The 19,182-nt window shown below is 39.0% G+C and overlaps 1 protein-coding gene across 4 annotated transcripts in view; it reads right to left on the bottom strand.

Moving 5' to 3' along the window:
- Positions 1-19,182, bottom strand: part of RACGAP1 (Rac GTPase activating protein 1) — a 32,730-nt gene that overhangs the window by 10,637 nt on the left and 2,911 nt on the right. For 3 of the 4 annotated variants that reach the window (XM_066257884.1, XM_066257886.1, XM_066257885.1), the window contains exons 2-6: positions 11,867-11,955; positions 5,638-5,840; positions 4,264-4,400; positions 3,257-3,326; positions 1,421-1,474 (exon numbers count right to left, since the gene is read on the bottom strand). In XM_066257884.1, the coding sequence (XP_066113981.1) occupies positions 1,421-1,474; positions 3,257-3,326; positions 4,264-4,400; positions 5,638-5,840; positions 11,867-11,951 (549 nt within the window). In that variant the 5' untranslated portion in view covers positions 11,952-11,955. The remainder of the gene's footprint in view (positions 1-1,420; positions 1,475-3,256; positions 3,327-4,263; positions 4,401-5,637; positions 5,841-11,866; positions 11,956-19,182) is intronic. The other variant, XM_066257888.1, reaches the window with a different exon arrangement.

The following is a 19,182-nucleotide window of genomic DNA, read 5'->3' as shown; positions in this document are numbered from 1 at the left end:
TATGAGAAAGCAATCAATGAACAACTAAGGTGTCGCAACGAAAAACTGATGATTGATGCTTCTCATCTCTCTCCATTCCTGTCTGTCTGTTCCTATCTATCCCTCTCTCTGACTCTCTCTCTGTCCTGTAAAAAATAAATAAAATAAAAATTGTACCAACACAAAAATGCCTTCAATGTCCTTGAAGAAACAAGCAAGCTTCAGAGAAATTAAAATGACAGGACCAGAAAAAGTAGAGCTGTAATCCTATCTAAGGACATGAAGTCTTTGGATACATATTAAGTACCCTAAACAAGCACACACAGATCTCTGTATATCCCATTTTATACACATTTCATCTGAAGCTTATATTAGAGCACAAAAGTCCTGCATAAAAATTTATATGACAACTCAAAACAAACCTAAGTATATCCTTTCCACATGATGAATGAAGTAAGAGTAACCCCAAATAGTAAAATGGGACAGAATTCTGTCCTGAGTTACTACCTCAAAGAACATGAATACTACCCCCAGCACAGATTCATTTGGAACGTGTTTAACAATGACTAGAGCAACATGTCAGGAATGCAGTCTGGTTACAACAGTCACAATATACGACATTTTGAGTTTACGACACTCACTCCTATTAAAAACTTAAAAAAAATTGAGACGTGATGACGCTCTACCATTACGCCATTAGTGTCGTACTTATGGACTATGTGGGCAAACTAGTCTGGTTGAGCGCAGTGGAAGAATATACAGTATTCTTTTTGTGTGGCTTAGTTGTGTTTTTATGGTCTATACCAGTGGTCCCCAACCTTTTTTGGGCCACAGACTGGTTTAATGTCAGAAAATATTTTCACAGACCGGCCTTTAGGGTGGGACGGATAAATGCATAAAATAAAATTATGTGACTGGCGTAAAAACTGTAGTATTTTTAAATATAATTGTCGAACTTACGATATTTACTGGGCTAAGTTAAAGGAGGAACGAGTATGTCCTCATTATTCACACTGTATTTAAATGTTATTCTGACAATGTTTCATGTTATTTATTCTTTCTCTGCGGACCGGTACCAAATGGCCCATGGACCAGTACTGGTCCGCGGCCTGGGGTTTGGGGACCACTGGTCTAGATTATGATTTTACAACTGTGTTAGAATAGGTAAGTGACTTAGGCGAGGGTGTGTTTTGAATTACACCAAAATTCAGGTTATGTCACTGTCATAATGTTTTATTTTATTTAAAACAAAAAAACATTGCCCAGGCCGGATAGCTTGGTTGGTTAGAGCATTGTCCTGAAGCTCAGAGGTTGTAGGTTTGATCCCTGGTCAGAGAATATACAGAAATGGATCAATGTCTCTGTTTCTCTCTCATTCTCCCTTCCTCTCTTGCTAAAATCAATAAATAAAAATGTAAAAGTAAAACAAAAAAATACATACCCTCTTTTCTCTCTTCTTCAATTTGAAAGTCTTTACCAAAGAAGAATCCCAATCCTGTTGACAATTACATTGTATTAATTTCTTTCTTTGGTTAGGCCTCCCTTAAACCCTATACAAACAAATATACAGAGAACTTTAAAGGCTTCTTGAGTCAGACTCCCTAACTTACAGGAGAGGGGATGGGGGGATTCTCAAGTGTTGTGGCTATAGAGCTGGAGTAAGTTAATATGTTTTCTTTCTTTCCAAAATTGAAGCTATTATAATAGAATCAGGAATCAATACCACAGAGGCAAGAAAAGGTTAAAGCATCAACTTCTGTTGTGATTATCTCCAGTGCCTGGTCCTTTATTTCTTATTATTTTTGTAATTAGTTTTAGAACTCACAAAATGTTAGGCACTATACTGATCATGTTAAATGTGATTCTTGCTCTTAAGGGATTGCTACTGTCTAATCAGATGTTCTGCACAATACAGGTGCTTAAAAAGTTCTAGTTTGGGTTTTACTTCCTTTAATCAACTCTCTTCCTCAGGCCCTAAAAGACATTCATCACTGAAGAATTATTTGTCTTTTACTGTGGTCTGGCTTCTCTTCACTTATTCTAACCATTTGCATTTATTTTTAGAATGTAGTTACCTGTGACTTCCTTACTGATAATCTCTGAAAACACTAAATCCAGAAGCAGTTGTATATAGCAAATTGTAGCTTAGCTAAATAATTTAACCTCTCCAAATAATGATCAAATAATTTAGCTACTGGTTGTCTGATTCAGCTTCAGTTACAACAGATATAACAGCTAGATCTAGCTCCAAAATCAGCTAATAGCATGTTTTAGTTTTATTATATATCCCAGACCTATTCTATATTATTCCTTATTTCAAAAAGTAATATCAAATATTTATATCTATAAAATGGCAATTATTTCCCTAGTCAAACACTGAATTTGGATGGAAAACTCCCAGCCCATGTAACAGGTAGCTGTCACTTTTGCTATCATCAGAAAACCAACTTTCAATAACCTCTTGACTTACTGTTTTGTTTGCAAGCTTTCAGCTAGCAACACCAAAACCAATAAACTACCAGTCACCTGAACATCAAGATTGAAATGACCTTTCACGCAGAGACACCACCATGAGAAGGGTATTGCCCCACAAAAGCAAGGTAACAAAAAGTATAGACACACTAACCATTATTGATCAAAGCATTACATGGCAGTGGTTTTCAACCACTGGTCCACCAGAAATTTTGTGCTGGTCCACAAAAGAATTAACTACTCTGATGTTGTATGAAGATTATAGACTCAATGATCTTAGATGAATTTGCTTATGCTCAGGATTTCTGTCTTACCAGTCCCCAAAATAATTCTATTTTCATGGGTCCCCAAGTGTAAAAAGGTTGAAAACCATTTTTACATAGTACCTGGAAACTTTCATCAGTCCTCTACCTCAAGAACCTAATTCGGAAATAATGCACAAGGCTATTTTCTTCAAGAACAAAAAAGAAGCCCTCCCTGAATAGAGTTTTGCTAAATTTTGTTTATTGCTAGCTGGGGCTTTAATACATCAAGATATAATCAATTAGTACATGAAGTTCACAAATCCATTAAACAAATTTAACCTCATGTCAAATCCTGAATTCTATATTCTCACTTCCAGAAACTAAGAAAATATATAAGCTAGTCTCTTATAGTTTATGTGGATTTATATTTTAAATTGCCAGCTCAGTATCTACAACACATCAATCAATTACACAGTAATAAAGGTACTTCAGAAGGGGAGCAGAGATATTCCTGAAGGAGCAGGAATATAAATAATTCTCAGAGATCAAATGTTCATTACCAGTGATTCATCAGTCTTGTCAAAGCTGATATCTGATAAATTGGAACCAGATTCATCAATGGTTGACAATCTAGATGAGTGAAACAATACAAAGTTAGACACTGAAGACTATGTAAAATAAGATTCACCAACACCCAGATCAAGTTACCTAACAGGTCAGATAATGTCAGCAATTTCACAGCAATGCCTTTCCTGTGAAGATAGCACCAACCTCAGACCCTTGCTGTGGTGGGTTGCTTTTTATGGTTTCATGAAGGAGTATGTGTACATGCCTGAGTCCACATGCAGCACAGTTGCTTTTTCAGCAAAGCCTTATAAACCACAGTTGAAAATTAGTCAAGGGTATATAGGTTCTATTCCCTACTGAGTTTGTACTATAGGCTACTAAAAATTCACAAGGCATCAGAGTGAAGTTTAATTCCTACAAAAGAGTATTACTCCACATTAGCTTTTTAAGAAATTAAGCCCGTATATCTTCTTAGTTATAAAGATTCCCCATAAAACAACTAAGCCACAAAATAAATATCTCTAAGAGTGCTGACCTTCCCTTACATATTGTAGTGGGGGTGTTCATTTCAAAGCCTGGTTGAAACTATTTTAAAGAGGGATGCAGTAGATCAAAATTATTGTGTGGCCTTGGCTCATAGGAGGCCTTTCTAAACCAGAGAACAACAAGAGCTCTCTGGAGAGTAAACACTGAAAGTACTGCTGAACTGCCACTTTTACCTTCAGGTTTCTTAGCAATATGCAGGATTAGTTATTGATGTGCAATTTGGCACCAGTATCAAAATTTTACCCACGGTGAAACAATATTCTAAGGAAAAAAATTTAAAAATAATAATAAAATAAAATAGGGAGGCCCCTGTGCCTTTATTTTCTACCCACCCTTCCACCAGTCTTTTCTGCTTTATTCAGCATACACTCCAGAAGCAGTTTAAGAGTTCAGATAACAAGAACTTCTGACAGCTGTGCCTATGATCAGATAACAACACATGTAGTTCCCCCACCTTTTGTTCCCAGTATTGCCCACGGATGGTTGGCCTCTGTTGAGAAAAGCCAGAGCTGATTTTTGCTCCTCGCTTAGTTGAATGCTGCCAGATGTGTCCCACATAAGCATCTCTCGGATCAGCTGAATCTGCCTTTCCTACAGACCAAAGCAGAGTAAAACATCCTAACTAACCAGGGGAGAAAGCTTCACCTCAAATTTATGGGATGGGTAGACCAGAAGACATTAAAATACAGCATTATGTAAATGAGCCTTCAGGAAGGCTGCTACACCAATAGCATATTAATTCATGTCAAGCCCAGATTGTGTCTCTAATTTCTGACTGGTAAAATGAACTCCATCTAGAATAGTGGGTTTTTTGTAACAAGATTTTTGGATCAAACTGCTAATCCAAGAGGATGGAGTATTGCAAAACAAGAGTCCCAAAATAGATCTTGCATAGCAAAAACACTTTAGTGTCATTTTATCAGGACAATTCTTTTTTATTTATTTATTTATTCATTCATTTTTAGAGAGAGAGAGAGAGAGAGGAGAGAGAGAAGGGGGGAGGAGCTGGAAGCATCAACTCCCATATGTGCCTTGACCAGGCAAGCCCAGGGTTTCGAACCAGCGACCTCAGCATTTCCAGGTCAACGCTTTATCCACTGCGCCACCACAGGTCAGGCCATCAGGACAATTCTTGATGTCTTCTACAGATCAAAGCAGCCACCCACCTTTCTAAATGGTGGAACAAAATGTATTAAAATGGATACAAAGCTGTGAGTGACACACTTGAACCAGACAATTTGAGCTTACTGAGGCATCTAACACTGTACCAAGATGGATTAGTGCCTCTTAGTAAAGGCTTTCCTTTGTACCATGACCCACCTTGGTACATAAAAATGAAAATATTCTGTTAGCTACACTGCTCAACTTGTTGACTATATCTAGCCCCATTTATTCTGAATTAGGAGCAGTGGTGAAGGAAAGACTTAGAGTTGTCTTACACGTATCAATGACAAAGTACTAGCTATTGATACAAGGATAATCTGGGCAGCATGAGAGATAGTCAGTTGTCTTGTGACAGATCAAGTATGCTAGGATTTCCCTGCCCCATCCCAAATTTTAATTCTTTAAATTCTATCATTTAAAACCTGTCTATTAAGTAGCAGTGTCAACTCTAAAGGAGGAAAACATTTAAATTTCAACCTATGGATAACAGGATTCCTAGGCTGCAGTTTCACCTTCAATCACAGACAAGTTGTCAATGGACCGGTTGCTTTTAGTTCTTTAATGTAGAATAAGAAACTGGGTATATCTGGAAGTGGAAATATAATCAGATGACGCTCCCCTTTCTCCCATCATCAGAGTTGTAGCACAGAAAAACAGTACACACCAGCTTCTCACAGTTAGCCTCAGCTCGCTGTCTCCGTTTCATCTCCACATCCACCTGATTGCGTGCATGCTTCAGCTTAACATCCAGAGCACTCCGCTCAGTCTCTGCTTTCATCAAAAGATCTTTGTATTTCCCCAGCTCATGGTCTGTTCTCTGCCACTTTTTACGGAAATCTTCAAAGTCCTTTGCCAACTGGATGAATTCTAAAGAAAGGGGGGAAACTTTAATAATTCAAGCACCAGAGTATAAACACTCTCATAAATGAGTCCTCTAGTTAGTTTTACTGCAAATACATAATTAAGGGACCAGCTACCCTATGGGCAAATCCTCCAGTTGAAAACAACCAAGAGCAGAACCTGGATAAACGTTCATCACTAGATGAGAGCTTTGTGGGGAGCAATTCCTGTTTCAATAGGCCACTTACTTTGGCTTAGCCAGTGGCATCTGCTATGGAATAAGTAACTCTTTAGTCACCTGGCTCCAGATGTAACACCATCACTGGAAGCTCCTGAACAGAAGGCAATCAAAGGGGGATACCTTTGGGGCAGCTGTCACACACCAGGACAGTTACAGCTATAAAACAAAAACTGCCTCCTTTACAGTCATGCATTGCTGTGCCAGAGAGATGTTAAACAGTAAATTCAAATGTAACTATTGTAATATGCTCCAGTAGATGTAGATTAATATTACAGTCATCTAGGCCTGCAATTCCATTCAGCTATATAATTATACAAATATTGATGTGAAGGTAAAGAGCCAATTTGCTTTTGCTGTTTAACACTGCCCTGAAGGGTATATAAACATTCCAGTTTGAAAGATACAAGAAGAGAAGATTATACTAGCTTCAGGTGAGTCACCATTAGCAGAATACTCTCTTCAAATGTCTGCAAAGACAGCATCATCTCCAAGGCAGCAACTCAAAGCAGGAAAACCCTAGTGGCATTTGTTCTTATCATCTGCTGTTGGCAAAGTTTCTTCTCCAATGCCTTACTATTTCCTAGCAATCACTCTATCTCTAAGCATCACTTTCCACCGGTATCATCAAGTTTCAAAGGTGTACATCTGCTGTTGGTCCAACTAACCCAGTTTATAGATGAAACTAGGCCAAATTCACAAAAGGATAGCAAATGCTTAGGTAGTAAGGACACTTTTCCTATCTGAATTCAATCCAAGGCAAAGACACTACATGGTGCTCTTTTAAAGCAATTTTAACAATTTGATTAAATTTTAAACTTACAAATTAAAATTAGGGTACCAATTCAATCTACGGAAACCAAGTCTTATACATAAGGAAACTTCAGTTTTTAGAAAACAAAGGATTTTAGCAAAACAAGGTATTATGACCTAGTTATCTCAGATAATACAAATATCAAGTATTAAAAAATATACAATATATATTATTACAATTCAAACAATCTTAAATGAAACACTGGTTTAGTTAACAGTTTGGAATATTACCAAGGTTTTTTCTCTCTTTAATTTAAAAGGAGAAAAAAACAATCAAATTTAACAATTTCAACACTATATATTCACAAGGAAAAATATTAAAAACCAAAACTGGTTCTTAGCCATGTTCACTCCGTCAATTCATCAAGTAGTACATTTATAATCTGTCTTTTCCTGATGCATGAAATACTTCAATTTCAAAAAACTAAAGAACAAGAAACACACTTTTTATCTACAGTCTAAAAACTAGCTCTACATTGTGGTCAATTAAATGTTTCTAAATATAGTGCTAGATACACACTCAAATATTTCGGAAACTGAAAAACAATTTGAGAATGAAAAGATTTCCATTTGACCTAATTTTGCCGGTTTGTTTTTTCTTAATATGTCTTATTAAATTTAGGTTTTAATTCCTGTTCATTGTTAACTGGTATACGTTACAGGTTTCAGTGATTGGACAATGGAACTCAAAACAAATAAAGCATCAGTTCATTTCAAGGAAGATCCAATTTTAGTAGTATAATTTATTAAATTAGTAATAGATCAATTTAGTTTGTTAGACCGAAACCAGAACATTTGCATACATGACTAAGTTATTACTTTTTGTGTATAATTCTGTTGTGAACTAAGTTTGCTATGAAGAGTCAAAAAGGCACTTTATACTACAGTCCAGGAAAAATTCTGATGTTGGAGATCAACAAACATGGCCTTTTTTGTGCCAGTTTGTGAATCACCATTCAACTTTGTACTAGCCTTTGTCATGAAGTATACATTCAAAAGATTTTTAAATTTAAACTATTTCCTTAAAAAAAGTGTGTAAAGGCCCTGGCCAGTTGGCCCAGTGGTAGAGCATCAGCCCACATATGGACATCATCCCAGGTTCAATTCCTGGTCAGGGCACATAGTAGAAGCGACCATCTGCTTCTCCACCCATCCCCCTCTCCCTTCTCTCCCTCTTCTCCTCTCCTGCAGCCATGGCTCAAATGAAGCAAGTTGGCTCCAGGCACTGAAAATGGCTCCATGGCCTCCCTAAGGTGTTAAAATAAGTCAGGTGCTGAGCAATAGAGCAACAGCCCCAGATGGGCAGAGTATTACCCAGCAGGGGGCTTACTGGGTGGATCCCAGCTGGGGTGCATGCAGGAGTCTGTCTCTCTGCCTCTGTGCTTCTCACTTAAGAAAAAGTTTTAAAAAAAAGTGTGTACATATTAAATTATAAAATGCAACTATTAAAAAGGAGAAAGGAGAAGGGAAATTTCCTAAAAAAAATTGAGGATAATCTTTGACTTATTAAAAAAAAAATCAAGATTTGGTTCCTCATTCAGCAAACAGATTAAAGCAGTTCCAGAAATCTTGCTTTCTCTGCTCACTCCTACTGGGGTATTTTTTCCTGGGCCCTTTGTCTTCCCCAGTACCCACTAAGTGTAAGGGCAATGGCCCTGTGTCTCTTCTTTTTTTTTTTTTTAATTTTTTTAAAGATTTTATTTATTATAGGGGGGGAGAGAGAGAGAGAGAGAGAGAGAGAGTAGGGGGGAGGAGCAGGAAGCATCAACTCCCATATGTGCCTTGACCAGGCAAGCCCAGGGTTTTGAACCGGCAACCTCAGCGTTTCCAGGTTGACGCTTTTATCCACTGTGCCACCACAGGTCAGGCTCTCTTCTGCTTTTATCACCAGTGCCTTGGACTCTGCCTAGCACATAGTAGGCATTTAAATGTTCATTGAACAAATGAATGAAGAACTGCTGTTCAGATAAAATTTAAACTTCAGGGATCTAAGCCCACCTTATCAATCTAATCAAACTTACCTTCAACCACCACCACCACCACCACACAATACCCTCTTTCTAGCTAACCCAGTTTTTCCCTTCCCCCAAAACAGACCTATGCTCATTTCTGCCTTCTCACTTGTGATCAAGCTATACACTTCAAATGGAACACACTACCTACTCTTCTTTATGTACCTACTTTTCTAGTCCCATCTGTTCTATGAATCCTTTCCTAATTTATTTACTCCACATTAAATTTTTCTCCACTTCCCACAAGCATATATTTTGATACTTGTATTATCTTCTGTTTCATTAGAAAGAATCCTGTCTCTGAGACTTTAATACCCAAACCTTTGTGAAGACAGGTTCCATATCACATACACTTCAGTATTGCCTACTGTATGTAGCATAGCACAAACCTAGCATAGTTTTGGCATACAATAGGCACCTGATAAATATTGTTCTATTTATTCCTAATTTACATACCATCATCAAAAAAGTTCAGGCTGCTCACAATCACATAAAAGATAAAAATCATGTAGACTGGGGGGAAACAAAGACAACAAAATACCTAGGCTATTAAAGTCATTTTATTTGAATATTAACCTTCACTTTGATCTTTCAGTAACCTTGGACTTAGCTTAAGACTATACAAAAAGAAGAAAGAGCAATGAAGTCATTATAATGAAACTCAAAAGTAAAGAGTCAGGATACCTAAGCATGGGAAGCATTCTGAGGTTCAAAGAAAAGGACAGAGACTCGAGTGGTTGCAGAAAGGAGATTCTAGAGAATAGAAAACACTGAGCCACTTTAGTTCCTCAAAAGCCAACATTCAGAGGAAGACAAAGCTTACCTCTATTTTATAACACAAACCAATGGGAAGATATAAATTTGCTTATAAAATAAGGGTATCTATAAAAATGTCTTGTATATTTTTTGGCAAAGTATTTTTACAATTAGTACCTCATTTTATCCCCAAATCCTCACAGCACTCTCACAAAGAAGATAAAGACATTTAAATTTCTATTTTAGCCTGACCTGTGGTGGTGCATTGGATAGAGTATTGACCTGGAATGCTGAGGTTGCCAGTTCAAAACCCCAGGCTTGCCTGGTCAAGGTACATGAGAAGCAACTACTACAAGTTGATGCTTCCCTCTCCTTCCCCACTTCTCTCTCTCTCCTCTCTCTAAAAATCAATAAATAAAATCTTTTTTTAAAAGTTCCTATTTTACAGATAGAGAAACAGACACAGACATACCATTAAAAGTCAGCACAAGCTATTGAGACCCCAAACCTCAGATTTCTCTCTGCCCCCCTATGCTACCAGCTGCCTCCCACTAAAGAGCTTATTCTCACAATCTCTTCCACCCATTTCCCCATATTTCCATCTTTACAACCACCACCCAGTTAGGACTCCTACTGCCTCCTTCCTGAGAAATGGCAACTACATACTAATCAGTGTCCCAGCCTCCACATCTAATGCAACCTCTACCTCTGCCAGGGTAATCTTCCAAAAGCACAGCTCTGACTACGTCACTCCACCATACTCCTAGTCCCCTCAAACCCCACACCCTCTTCTCTCCACTCAGGCTATTCTCCCAACCCTAAATGCCTTCTTTCATTTTTGTCTGTTGGGATCCTACCCTACATCTAAGGCTCAACTCAAATCCTACTTTTCTCTATGAAGCTAATAAGACACCCCTTTCCCTCAACTGAACATGTGCTAGAGGCTGGTATAGGTTCTCACTAAATACCTGTTGAATAAACCTGAATTTTAAGATCTCTTATTCAACAGTTTTCCCCACTAGACTCCAAAGTAATCCATCTTCTGAGATGATGTTATCTGAAAGAGAAGCTTAATTAGTATGCCATCATGGTTACTGAGCTGGTACCAGATGATAGGGTCATGGAACAGCTATTAGAGAGAGAAAATAGAATTTGAAAAGCCTGTAAATGGATAAGAACCATTAAAAACATCAATCAAGTTAAAAGAAAATATTAAATGGCATATGCAAGGTGCCATACTAAATACTATAGTGATTTATTTTTTTTAAGTTTAAGACATAGTTCTTACATTACTTTTATATCAATGAGGCTGACTTAAGAGCAGCAGTTAATATGTTAGGTATTTATAAAAATCTGAACAAGGAGAGGATGGCAACACAAAGAGAATAACTCCTGTAGATCATGGAAGTCCATGCTTCAAGCCCTACCTTCTTTTCTCACTAATCTACTTCACTGATGACTGTTTTATCCTCCTTTTTCTTTCTAGCTCTCCACCCAATCGCAATCCTTTATTACTAAGCACCAAATATATGAAGTAGGTAAAATTAGATGACTAATCCCTCCTTGAAAAAAAAGTTAAAACACTTTCCTCCTCTTCAATTGGAACTGTTCTATAGAACACAAGGAAAGCCCAAGGATAAAAAAGGTAGACAACTACTCTATAAAGAAAAAAGCAGGCCCTGGCCAGTTGGCTCAGTGATAGAGCGTCGGCCTGGCGTGCAGGAGTCCCGGGTTCGATTCCCAGCCAGGGCACACAGGAGAAGCGCCCATCTGTTTCTCCACCCCTCCCCCTCTCCTTCCTCTCTGTCTCTCTCTTCCCCTCCTGCAGCCAGGGCTCCATTGGAGCAAAGTTGGCCCGGGCACTGAGGATGGCTCTGTGGCCTCTGCCTCAAGTGCTAGAGTGGCTCTGGTTGCAACAGAGCAACGTCCCAGATGGGCAGAGCATCGCCCCCTGGTGGGCGTGCTGGGTGGATCCCTGTCGGGCCCATGCAGGAGTCTGACTGCCTCCCTGTTTCCAACTTCAGAAAAAAAATACAAAAAACAAAAAACTACAAAAAAAGTAACCATTTAGAATGGTTGTCCATTAAGCTTTGATCATTGTAAAGTTAACATCACTTTCTTAGATAACCCAAATGAAAAAAAATGTTCAGACTGGAACACACTTCAGCTCTGTAGAAAAACCAAGTCTGAAATCTGTTTTCTCTCTTCACACAGACCAGCTCAGAATGACTTACGGAGTTCATTTCCTTCACTGAGAATCTCCACCCGGCGTACAAGCTGCTCAAACAGATTCCGCAAATTCAGCATTGTAGTATCCATCTTTCTGCCAAGAAATCAAATAAACATTAGGGGTCCTGCCTTCTCCCCCAGACAAAAGATTTAGTCGCAATCCAGTATAGCCATCAGTGACTAACATCTGGACTCTTCCATTATAAAAATCACTAGCCAACAATTTGTGTAATCCTTATTATAAAGACAAAGTTGGAATGTTTAATACTCATTTGAAAATTAGAAAACCATTTCAGACCTCTGAATATAATATCCCCTTACTGCCTACTGCTTTTTCTCCATTTTGCAATCACTACGGAGCCGAGAGGAAAGTAATTAGGGACAAGCATGTCAGTTGATTACTGGGTGACCAAATACTAAATATGGTTCTTAGTCAAGCCTATTGATTAAACAACACTTCTGCTACTTTAACCCTTCTGGACTTCGAAGACCTTCAACATAACTAAAAGGTTTATTTTTAATTTCATTTTTAGCTAGTACTCCTGTTGTATCTGCCTTTTAAAATGCAGGACATGGTCAGCACATTTCCTACCAACAGCACAGATGACGTCACACGAGTGATTAAGTGAGGAAACTGCCAGCTCAGCAGCACAAGAATTATTTCTGTAATGCAGGGCTCTCCACTGGACTGCATACAGGGACTATGTCTAATAAATTTTTACTAAGTATAGGCAAAGGCTTATGTTATACCACATTCTGGCATCAAGGAGACAATACACCACCTTCACAGTTAGAAGGGCAAAGGAAAAATAATTTGCTACTGTGTTCTGTATAGTGAATTTCGGGCTTCGTGTTTCCCCCCAAAGACCTGCTGATATTACATTTAAAATGGTGTCCTTACTAGCAGTTCTGCTCCAAATAGACTTTAACTGGGAACACTTAGAGAATATAAAGAAAGAAATCAACTAGACATTATGAAATCAAGGAAATGAAATAAAAAATCAAATTTCACTTAAAAACTGAACAGCCTCAGAAATACCATTAAAGTATTCTTATGTTTAGCCTAATCACCCCTCCAACATTCTAGTCCAGGTCCTTATTTTATTCTCTAAAATAAAATCTAAAGAACTCTTTTATGAAGGTTTAGTGATTTTATAGTATTTATAAAATTGTATCATATGGTATGAGTGCAAGAACAGGAAAAAAACCCACAAAGGACAAAAGAATACATAAAGATATTTCTTGCCTGACTAGGCGGGTGGGGCAGTGTATAGAGCATTGGCTTGGAATGCTGAGGACCCAGATTTGAAAACCCAAGGTCACTGCCTTAAGCGCAGGCTCACAAGCTTGAGTGTGAGGCCAGTGACTTGAGCATAGGATCACAGACATGACTCCATGGTTGTTGGCTTGAGCAAGGAGTCACTGGCTCAGCTGGAGGCCACTCCAACCATCAAGGCACATATGAGAAAGTAAGCAATGAACTAAGGTGCCACAACTATGAATGGATGCTTTTCATCTCTCTCCCTTGAAAAAAAAAAGATATCTCCTATAAAATGCTACAGAATTATTCATTTCTACTTGTATGATGATTGCTCTAATAGCAAAAAAGCTTTCACTTCCAAGCTTGGATGCAATATATACTTGAATCAGGGCTGGAAACCCAAGATTTTCATATGGAAATGAATCTGTTCCAAGCTACATAATCACAGTAAGCTGCTAAGCAACCAGACCAACAAATAAATTACAAAAATCTTTCTCTAAACTAAAAACAAAACTACAATAATAGCATTAAAACTGGCAGAAAGATCTGAAAGTCATAAAGAAGCCCATGGATTTAACAATCTCACTAAACAGGCAAATATACATACTCAAATGCTATAGGACAGAAGCAGAAGCAAAGCATTCAGTAGCCAATTCAAATGATTTCCTTTGACTCCCAGTAAAAATGAAAGATACTAACCACTTTTAATATGGGGTGTCAACTTCTATCATTTCAGTATTCATCTGTACATTCTGAGACTATAAAAGAGTAATCTCAGTACCTATGAAAACTTCTGTCCAAGAATGCAGAAAAGGAAAATTTCACGGTGCAACGAAGGTACTAAAAACTGGTTGTTAAAATACGTCTTAAATGACAACCTGATCCTTTGACCCTTTAAAAGAAATTCTCACATTTTTCTCAAGTTCCTCTAGTCCATTATTCTTCTTTCCCATGTTTTTTGTTCATACCACTCGCTAGACTGAGAGTTGGAGAGAGGTAGTCTCTTGAAAATGCAACATGATTCCCGACACAGAAAAACCTGGGGACATCTCTTCATCATAAACTGTTATATCATATAAGTACCTCAATCTATACTGTTCTCCTAATATGATGCCTAGTGCCTAAGAAATATCTGTTTGAACTTCCAGTGTTGTACTGCAGAGAAATAACCCTAACTCAGACCATATTTTAGAATTTTACAGGTTTACAAATAGCTTGATTATGAATTTTTCTTTATTCTTCTCTCTCCACACCAGACATTTCTATAGTTCAACCCTCCAACCTCTCAAAGACTGTATCAAACTATAATTACATCTTTACAGACAATTCACCCATTTATCTTGCAGCCCTAGCCTCTCCTAAACAATCCTGGAGCTCTCAATTTGCTTGGGATGCTCCAGATACTGGGTTTGATTTTAGGATATTAGTCTGTTGTCTGACCAGGTGGTCGTGCAGTGGATAGAGCATTGGCCTGGGACACCTGTACTAAGGACCCAGGTCACTGGCTTGAGCGCAGGTTCATGCAGCTTGAGCAAAGGCTCACCAGCTTGAGTACAGGGTTGCCAGCTTTAGCATGGGATCATAGACATGACCTTATGGTCACTAGCTTGAGCAAGGAGACACTGGCTCAGCTGAGCCTTCCCCATCCTCTGTCAAGGCACGAGAAGCAATCAATGAACTAAGGTGCTGCAACTATGAGTTGATGCATCTCATCTCTCTCCCTTCCAATCTGTCTGTCCCCCTCTCTCTCTCACTAAAAAAAAAATTATCAGTCTATCTTTTTCCCCTCATATACATAAAGGGAAAAGAAATTACAGTAAGCTAAGGTTGCTATGGCAGAAAAAACATTTATAAATGTAGTGTAGCCTAAGTGTTCAGTGTTTATCAAGTCCACAGTAGTGTACACTAATGGCCTAGGCCTTCACATTCATTCACTCACTCACTCACTCACTCACCCAGAGCAACTTCCAGTCCTTCAAGCTTCATTCATGGTAAGGTGGCCTATATGGGTGCATAATTTTTATCATTTATACCATTTTTTTTATTCACTTTAGAGAGGAGAGGGAGAGACAGAGGAGAAACAGAAGGGGAGGGAGGAGCTGGAAGCATCAACTCCCATATGTGCCTTGACCATGCAAGCCTAGGGTTTCGAACTGGTGACCTCAGCATTTCCAGGTCAACGCTTTATCCACTGCGCCACCACAGGGCAGGCCATTTATACCATATTTTACTGTACCTTTTCTATGTTTAGATACACAAATATTTACTATTGTATCACAACTGCCCACAGTACTCAGTACAGTTCCATGCTATACAGGCTTATAGTGTAAGAACAATTGGCTACACCACAAAGCAGGCATGGCCAACATACGGCCCACGGGTCCGGCCCGCATAATGAGTTTATGCGGCCCGCAATTAAATTTTTAATATTCACCACTACTTTAAAATCTCAGCTACTCAGAAGCGAAAGCATCTTTGATTATTGGAAATCGGGGTATTTAAGAAGATAGTGAAACGTGGAAAAGAATTCCACGTGTGACTAATCTAGGGTTAACTTCCAATAACTGGTTGAATGGATTCGCAATACTTCTTTATTTTTTTTTTAAATTCCATTATAGAGTGTGAAGAATAAAAAAAAATTCCATTATAAAGATTTACAACTTTTGTACTCATCTGTACTCGATATGAACTGTTTGATGTTTAGCAGCAATGTGAAACCCACATTCTTTTAGGCGGAGTTTACTAGTGTGCAACCAAGGTCAAACAATTCGTTATTTTTGTGGTCAAGTGTGCTGAATCAAGTGGCACTGTAGCATAGACCAGTGGGTCCCCAACCTTTTTTTGGGGCCACGGACCAGTTCAATGTCAAATGTTTTTATGGACTGGCCTTTAGGGTGGGATGGATAAATGTATCAAGTGACCGAGACAAACGTCAAGAGTGAGTACTTAGATGTAACAGAGAGAATCTAGTCATTTTTTAAAAATAAAACATCGGACTGACCAGGAGGTAGCGCAGTGGATAGAGCGTCAGACTGGGATGCGGAAGACCCAGGTTCGAGACCCCAAGGTCGCCAGCTTGAGCGTGGGCTCATCTGGTTTGAGCAAAAATTCACCAGCTTGGACCCAAGGTCGCTGGCTCCAGCAAGGAGTTACTCGGTCTGCTGAAGGCCCACGGTCAAGGCACATATGAGAAAGCAATCAATGAACAACTAAGGTGTTGCAATGCGCAACGAAAAAACTAATGATTGATGCTTCTCATCTCTCCGTTCCTGTCTGTCTGTCCCTGTCTATCCCTCACTCTCTCTCTCTGTCTCTGTAAAAAAATTAAAATAAAATAAATAAAAATAAAACATCGTTCAGACTTAAATATAAATAAAACAAAAATAATGTAAGTTATTTGTTCTTTCTCTGCAGACCAGTACCAAATGGCCCACGGACAGGTACAGGTCTGTGGCCCGGGGGGTTGGGGACCACTGGCAGAGACAATAGCTGCAGTTGATAACTAAAAATATGTCCAGACTGTTTGTAAAACAAAATAATTCTTTTATTTGCGATATAACCCCTTCAAGCTCATTCTATTAAAAATTGTTTTGATTGACTGCGATAGTTTGAATATTTATACAGTATATTTTTATTAAAATAATATTGTATATTAAATATTTTTTCACTCACATTTATTAATAAACAAGCTGCATAATAAAATTCTGTTTACTCAAATGAATCAGTTTTGTATTTATTTTTTAATTTTAATATTTCTTCCAGCCTGTGAAAAAAGTTTTCTTTCTTTTTTTTTTTTTTTTTTTTTGCATTTTTCTGAAGCTGGAAACAGGGAGAGACAGTCAGACAGACTCCCGCATGCGCCCAATCGGGATCCACCCAGCAGGCCCACCAGGGGCATTGCTCTGCCCACCAGGGGGCGATGCTCTGCCCATCCTGGGCGTCGCCATGTTGCGACCAGAGCCACTCTAGCGCCTGAGGCAGAGGCCACAGAGCCATCCCCAGCGCCCGGGCCATCTTTGCTCCAATGGAGCCTTGGCTGCGGGAGGGGAAGAGAGAGACAGAGAGGAAGGCGCCGCGGAGGGGTAGAGAAGCAAATGGGCGCTTCTCCTGTGTGCCCTGGCCGGGAATCGAACCCGGGTCCTCCGCACACTAGGCCGACGCTCTACCGCTGAGCCAACTGGCCAGGGCAAAAGTTTTCTTTCTAATCTGGCCCAGGGGCAAAAACTGTTGGCCACGCCTGCCATAGAGCCTAGATAGGTAATAAGTAGGCTATACCATCTAGGTTTGTGTAAGTATACTCTATGATGTTCATACAATGACAAAATCACATAACGACACATTTCTTAGGACAAATATATCCTTGTTGTGAAGTGACACATGACTTTATTATCAATTACCCTATCCATTGACCTACACTACCCTACTAATTCCCAATTTTGATTCCTTATTTTTATCATTCTCTCACTCAGTTTCAAATCTCGGAATCACCTAAAGTTAGTCCCTTTCTTACAACTATAATAACCAAACCTTGTGGATTCTTCTATCATATGTATTATTACTACGCCCGCATCACTAATAGGTCATCATCACTCACTTCAACTGACCTTTCCCCCAATGCTTTGCTCAGTTGACACTCAGACACATACACCTTGCACTCTAACTTTACCAAGCTTTTTACCCTGTGTCCCAGGTAAACTGTAAATTTGAGAAGAGAAATCTTACATTTGGCACTACTGGACTATCATACACTCAGTATTTAAAAACAAGTATTTGATAAAAGGAAGTCAGAGAACAAACACACACACATATATACATACACACACACATACCTATGTGTTGTCAAAATAATTTCCATTCTATCTGAACATCAATGTGTAATGCAGATTAAAAAAAAATGTTGGGGGGGGGGGATGCAGACAGCCTGACCAGGCTGTGGCGCAGTAGACAGAGCGTCAGACTGGGATGTGGAGGACCCAGGTCTGAAACCGAGGTTGCCAGCTTGAGAGCGGGCTCATCTAGTTTGAGCAAGGCTCACCAGCTTGAGCCCAAGGTCACTGGCTTGAGCAAGGGGTCACTCGCTCTTCTATATAGCCTCCACCCCCCGTCAAGGCACATATGAGAAAGCAATCAATGAACTAAGGTGCCACAACAGAGAATTGATGCTTCTCATCTCTCTCCCTTCCTGTCTGTCCCTCTCTGTCTCTCCCTGTCTCTCTCTCTCTCTCTCTCTCTCACACACACACACACACACACACACGTGGGGAGACAGAAGCCCTGGGATAAAGTTTTAGTTCTTGTATTTACCAGTAGAATAACTTTGGGTAAGTCAATTTCTGAGACACATCTATAAATAGAACAATTAATATGTGTCCTATTTACCTCACAGAATATTATCAGTGTACTTAAATTTTATCATATATAAACTGAACCTTACTATAAAAATACAGACTATTATTATAGTAAGCATGAAATTTTTGTTTTTGCTTTTGGTCTGACAGTTGTTATTCATACTATAGAATAGTGATTACCAAATCATAGCTGGAACCCAGACCAAGAATTGCGGAGATAGCAAAATGTGACCAGGTCCAACCTGTTAAACAAACTGTTCTACATTAAGGCCTGTAGTATCTGAGAAGAGAGTTTTCCCTCTAACATAGGTTTACTTAAGGTAATCAAAAAACAGCACTAGTAAAATATAATCCTCTTTTCTTCAGATGTTAGAGGACCATCATGCATTTTTACTAATGTTCTATAGAAGTGACTTTTAGGAATTAAAAAATTTTATGCATAACCAGGCAGTGACAGAGTGGATAGGGCATCAACCTGAGACGCTAAGGACCCAGCTTCGAAACCCCGAGGTTGCTGGCTTGAGCACGGGCTCATCAGGCTTGAGCCTAAATGTTGCTGGCTTGAAGCCCAAAGTCGCTGGCTTGAGCAAGGTGTCACTGACTCAGCTGGAACCCCTCCACCCCCATCAAGGCACATGAGAAAGCAATCAATGAACAACTAACATGACGCAACAAGTTGATGCTTCTTATCTCTCTCCCAGTCTATCCCTCT

This window comes from Saccopteryx bilineata, chromosome 2 (assembly GCF_036850765.1).
Source record: "Saccopteryx bilineata isolate mSacBil1 chromosome 2, mSacBil1_pri_phased_curated, whole genome shotgun sequence".
Classification (NCBI taxonomy): domain Eukaryota; kingdom Metazoa; phylum Chordata; class Mammalia; order Chiroptera; family Emballonuridae; genus Saccopteryx; species Saccopteryx bilineata.
Note: the sequence above shows the minus strand (reverse complement) of the source record. Positions and strands in the feature narration are given on the sequence as shown.